At 40.0% G+C, this 5,766-nt stretch overlaps 1 protein-coding gene across 1 annotated transcript; it reads left to right on the top strand.

Moving 5' to 3' along the window:
- Positions 1-2,790: 2,790 nt before the first annotated feature.
- LOC124134343 (protein ANTAGONIST OF LIKE HETEROCHROMATIN PROTEIN 1-like) lies at positions 2,791-4,800 on the top strand. The gene is made up of 3 exons (XM_046499108.2): positions 2,791-2,799; positions 3,602-3,846; positions 4,527-4,800. Exons 1-3 carry the CDS (start codon positions 2,791-2,793, stop codon positions 4,798-4,800), a joined length of 528 nt encoding a protein of 175 aa, XP_046355064.2.
- The last annotated feature ends 966 nt before the right edge of the window (positions 4,801-5,766 follow it).

The raw sequence follows: 5,766 nt of genomic DNA, 5'->3' as shown, positions 1-5,766 counted from the left end.
GCTGCTGGCGATCTATAGCCCTTTTTCATATTGTACCTTTATTTATAGTGACATCTTTTAATAGTTGTATGCTAGATTTAAATATAATTCTGTGATATTCCAGTAATTTTAGTGTCCATCGATGATATATTTTAATTTAGTTAAAATAAATGTATTAAAAATGTATAATTTCTCGTCACGATAAGGCTGAAATATTGCCGATGTGACGTAAAGCATTAACTCACTCACTCACTCACATATACGCACGTATGTTTAGGTACACATGTGTAAAATTACTTACGTTAGTAAATGTTATTCATGTAAACGGGCTCCTGGTGTAAATATACATACGTAAGTAAACGCGTTCACATGACAAGTATACTCATGTATGTATATTTACACACACATGTAAATATACACATATATGTATAGATATGCATGTGAACGGGGTATAAGGCATCATGCAAGAGTCTCATCACGCGCAATGGCCACGGCCGAGGCTGTTCTTGGTTGAGTATCGATTTATACAATAACATAGAGTCTGGAGTTCGGCGTGACGAGCGAACGCTTTAACCACTAGGCTACCCGACCCCCCCCCCCCCCCCCCCCCCCCCTGTGATGTTAGAGATAAAACCTGCTATTGGTATTGGGCTCAGAAATTGGTGCCAACCCTTTGGGATTCGAGTTGGAATATTGGCCCCCAGTTACCTGTGCTTGTCGCTACAAGCGTCTAAAAAGATCAGGTGGTAATTCTCGCGGACTTGGTTAATATCATTAATCGATGCTAATGATATCAATCACTCTATTGTTTGATCCAGATAAGATTATTTACAGATTACCGTCACATTGGAATATAATAAATGTATCGTTAAACAATATTTTTCATTGAATATCTAGTAAATTATATGCTTCAGATAAAACAGTTGCCAACCAGGCACCTAAACTAATTCCATTTTATTTTAATCAAGGGGGCACAGGTCGTCCAGTCGTCTAAGGCGCCGTAATGAAGAGTTTTGCATCCCTTGGGCACGCCCAAAACCTATGATCGTGAGTTCGAATTCTGGTTCGCCTAGATTATGTTTCTAGGTTTGTCAGCACCATACCTGTGTTCGTGTGTTTCACCAAAATGATAAACGTCTAAGACCTGCATTGCATTTGGATTGTGATATTACTGGAATCGTGTTCAAAGCAGCGTTAAACTCAACCCACTCACTCGCCAAATAAAGATTGCTGGTGATGATATATATAGTAGAAATATTCTATAAAAAGACATTTGCCTGGATTTTATTTTATTTTCACATTAACACTTGCAATCAACAAGAAGAATGACTCATGCACAAGCCAATAACAAACGTATTTATTCATAGGCGTCTGACGTCAGCAGTGTTGCTCTTGGAAATTAATCCTCCAGTGCATATAAAAGGTGAAGACAAATGCGTGTTGGTATCACTTTCTGTCTAGATCTCGAGAGTGCCATATCTGAGCGTTACAAGGTTTCCCCACTGCATGGCCGTCAGCGTAGACGCTGTCTGCACCCCTGTAGACGTGCTTGACGGTGGTTTCCTGTCAAAATGGGACGTCGGGCGGGTCTTCTGGCGACAATCCCTGCACATCTGAGGCGACGACGTACGGTTTGTGAAGATATTCGTCGTAGGCCAGGGATGCTTTTTGCAGTCACTGTTGCTGGCTGGAATCGATTTTGTAGGTGTTGTTCGAATCCAGTTGTCTTGTCGAATATTGGTTACGCGTGGCCTGCCACTCCGAGGATGGTCTCTGACTGCATTCATCTGTTGCCAACGTTGCCATAACACCAAATGGTGTTTCTGTTGACGTAAATTGTCTTGCAACATCACGTTGACTCGATCCTGCTTCAAGCACAGTGCTTGTGATTTATTGCTTTGATCATTGTCGGGGCTGATTATCTAGCTGTCTTCCCTTTGTCCACAGCCATTTCCATTCTATTACCTAGCAGTACTAATTATCCCGGGCCTCCCGCTTGCCCATTGCCCATAACTAATCAGTGATTATTTAAGTCCTGGCTTCCAGTTCCGTCGCTAGCAACTATCAGCGTCAATTATCTGGTTTCTTTCCTTGCTAAGTTTCAACCTTTGTTATCTTATTACTTTTGTTATTCTTACAGGTACGTTTATTTGTTCTCTGCCTCATAGCATTTATTCACCCGATGAAGGAGTTAGTATATACTCCGAAACGTTGTGTTCCTCATGATAAAGAAGTTGATATCCATAAATTCTATTTCTTAAATGTTAAATTGTTTTCTGTTTTCACAGCTCAACGAAAATAGTACAACTGGAGTGAGCATCGTTAAAAATACATCTCACAAATGTCACTCAACTTCCAGAACTATTTAATAGGATTGGCATTTATTTGAACTGAGGTTTCTGCAAAAAAATATGAATCAGAATGTCTTGAATGTTCTTGAAATAAAACAAACGATCGAATCACGCATTGGTGTTTAAATAGTGGTAACTGACCCATACGTTTTGTTTCCCCTGTCGGTTTCGTTTGTATTTATATGAAGTATGAAATGGAAAATATACGTACGGATAAATGGAATCACTGTAAATGTTACCAGATTGGCTCATTCCAAGTGAACCAGGGTGTAGGTTGAACAGGCTGTGTTGGTGGGAGTCAAGCTAATTGTGGTAAAAAGTTCTCATCGCTGAGAGAATCCCCCAAGGAAGCAGTGAGGAGGTTTTCAAAGATGATAGAACTTTATGTCTGCTTAAACGACAAAGGCTGCACAACTCCGAACTTCACAAATAACAAAGAGGCCAGTCTGTGCGATCGCAAATGTCGCAGGTTTGCGTGCCATGTACTTTCTCAAACATCAACACATCTCCTCGCTTTATGTCGGCACTACAGTTGATGCGAATCCTATATCGCAGCACAGAAATAAAAGTAGCAAAGAGTTGCTTCCATTCCAAAATTTCAACAGTTCACTTTATGTACGTCAGCTGTCATGAATATGGCCGTGTTTTCAAACCATTGTGAAACTTGAAATTTTTTTTTCAAAAATAACAAGAGTTTGCCAATAACGAGGCTATATCCCCCGCCCCTGTTGCAGAATTTATGACATAATTAAATCTAAACAAACCCTAACCTTTTTTAACCGAGGTGGAACTTGTCATGGAAATTGTAAAAAAAAAGAAAGAGTTTGGAACCTAAGTCCATCTTGTTGCCATGGAAAAAAATAAAAATTTCTAAAATTTCTAAATAGCAAAAGGCACCAGTTTAGCATGTACCTGACAAACCTGCAAAGTTTGATGGAAAAATATTGAACGGTTTAGGAGTTAAGCTCTGGAAACGAACCCTACCCTAACAGAACCTAAGTCCATCTTGTTGTCATGGAGAAATAAAAAATTTCTAAAATTTCTAAATAGCAAAAGGCAGCAGTTCAGAATGTACGTGACAGACCTGCAAAGTTTGATGAAAAAATATTGAACGGTTTATGAGTTAGGCAGGATGCACACTACGACCGTTATTTTTGACGCATGCGTTTACGGATGCGTTAGGGTGCGATTTGATCAATACACAATATGCGAATTACACGGGTTCTGTCATGCGATGAACTATGCGATAATTGTCTTTTCATATCTTTTAGATGTTTGAGAAAGAGAAAGGGGGAAAGAGAAAATGGTGGATCCATCCTTTCACCAACAATCGTCTGGATGAGGGATCCTTCCATCGTTTGGTGAAGGAACTAGAAGGGGATTGTGATGAGTTCCATGGATATTTCAGAATGTCGAAAGATATGTTCGATTACGTTTTGGCGAAAATTGAAGATGTCATCAAAAGACAATTCCGCAAGTCCATTTCACCTAGGGAGAGATTGGCAGTTACATTAAGGTCAGTTACGTTCATTTAGCGTTGGTTTAAAAAAGAACAAAATTCAAAATCATTGAATATGAACTTTAATTTTTAATATCATCCACTCTTCTGTGTATGGTACAAAATAAGATTTCAAAAATCTAAATAAAATACTATTTGTCAAAAATTGTGAGCCATACTCTTTGTCAAATATAGTGAGCTATACTCTTTGTCAACTATTGTGAGCCAATCTGATATTCAAATATTGTTACATATTCCACATTTGTGGTTGGTATTCAAAAGAACCCTCTTGCTGTGGGTAGTAACTTTGATTGTGGACATCTGAACCAAAAGTAGCTTCGTGGAACACCTGAACAATTTTGATTTTGACCATGCTCTTGCTGGATTCTGAAAGTTGACTCAGTTGAGCAGCATATGACATCATAGGACACTGGCAAATATTTTATCCTGTTGTTCTTGCCTCTCCTGGTTTCTCTCATGACTCACCTTTAACATCGACACTATTTGAGATGACTATTTGTTGTTGGATAATTGTTTCACCTGTTTCTTTTTGGGTGGTGCGGGTGAAGGAGAAACAGACCTTGAAGAGCAGCTTGGGAGGGAGACACAGACATGCTACGTTTCTTCCGCCTGAAATAGATAGAAATGATAGTTAATGTTTTTACATATCAAATGAAAAATGTGCTTTTTATTTTCAGATATCTGGCCACAGGGGAATCTTTCACGTCTCTTTCCTACAACTATAGAATCGGAGCAACAACTATTGGTCTCATTGTGAAGGACGTCTGTGCTGCTATCTGGCAGACAATGCAGCCAGAGTTTATGAAGGTGCCATCAACATCTGATGATTGGAGAGAAGTAGCCAATGGGTTTGAGGAATCTTGGCAGTTCCCAAATTGCTGTGGAGCTGTCGATGGAAAACATGTAGTGATGAAAGCCCCACCCAACTCGGGATCAGTATTTTACAATTAAAAAGGCGCATTCTCCATCATCATCCTGGCTGCAGTTGATGCCTAGTACAGGTTCATCACACTTGATGTAGGATCATATGGTATGAACAATGATTCTGGTGTATTTCGCTCATCAAAATTTGGACAGGCACTAAAAAATGAATCTCTCTCGTTGCCACAAGACAGAGCACTCCCAGGAGCTGAGGATTTTGGAGAACTCCCCTACGTATTTATAACTGATGAAGGTTTGCCCTTGCTGAAGAATCTCATGAGACCATATGGAGGTCGAGGAAGAACAGAAGAGGAGCGTATTTTTAACTATCGCCTCAGCCGAGCCAGGAGGATAGTCGAGAGTGCTTTTGGGATTCTGGCTACAAGATGGATAGTGTTTCACACCAAAATAATGACGGAACCGAGCACAGTGGCATATGTGGCAGTGCCAGCACCACCTTTTCTGCTTTCTTTCAATTCTCTTTTTTGCGCTTGTACGTGTCCTTTAAACTTCTCCAACGAGTTTTAGCTGAAACAAATAAACACAGTAAATACAGTAAAATACAATAAATGTATAAGATAAACACGCACAAGCGTGTGATTTGGTAGTTTACATTGCATCATAGGAACACGTGTTGTTTTTTCATAGAGAAAAGTATAAAAATAACGGAGCAAATCACCTGTTTCATACAACACGAGCAGCCATGTGGTTGGAAAACCCCTTTCTAAAGTGCCAATTAATGACGTCACCCATGGATTTCCCTTGTGATTTGGAATGCGTTGCGTTAAAAATAGGAGCACCTCCTATCCAAATCGCATCGCATCGCATGGCAGTCAATTTTCGCACGTAGTGTGTGACCTTAATGACAAAACCACTGCTTGCGTTTTTTCGATCACATCCCATGACGCAACGGATTGAAATTCGGACGTAGTGTGCATCCCGCCTTATGCTCCGAAACGTGACGGACGGATGTATGGACGGACAGATGGACGGAGC

This window comes from Haliotis rufescens, unplaced genomic scaffold (assembly GCF_023055435.1).
Source record: "Haliotis rufescens isolate VD_foot unplaced genomic scaffold, xgHalRufe1.0.p SCAF_11, whole genome shotgun sequence".
Taxonomy (NCBI): domain Eukaryota; kingdom Metazoa; phylum Mollusca; class Gastropoda; order Lepetellida; family Haliotidae; genus Haliotis; species Haliotis rufescens.
The sequence above is the reverse complement of the archived record's forward strand: the minus strand, read 5'-3'. Positions and strand labels throughout refer to the sequence as shown.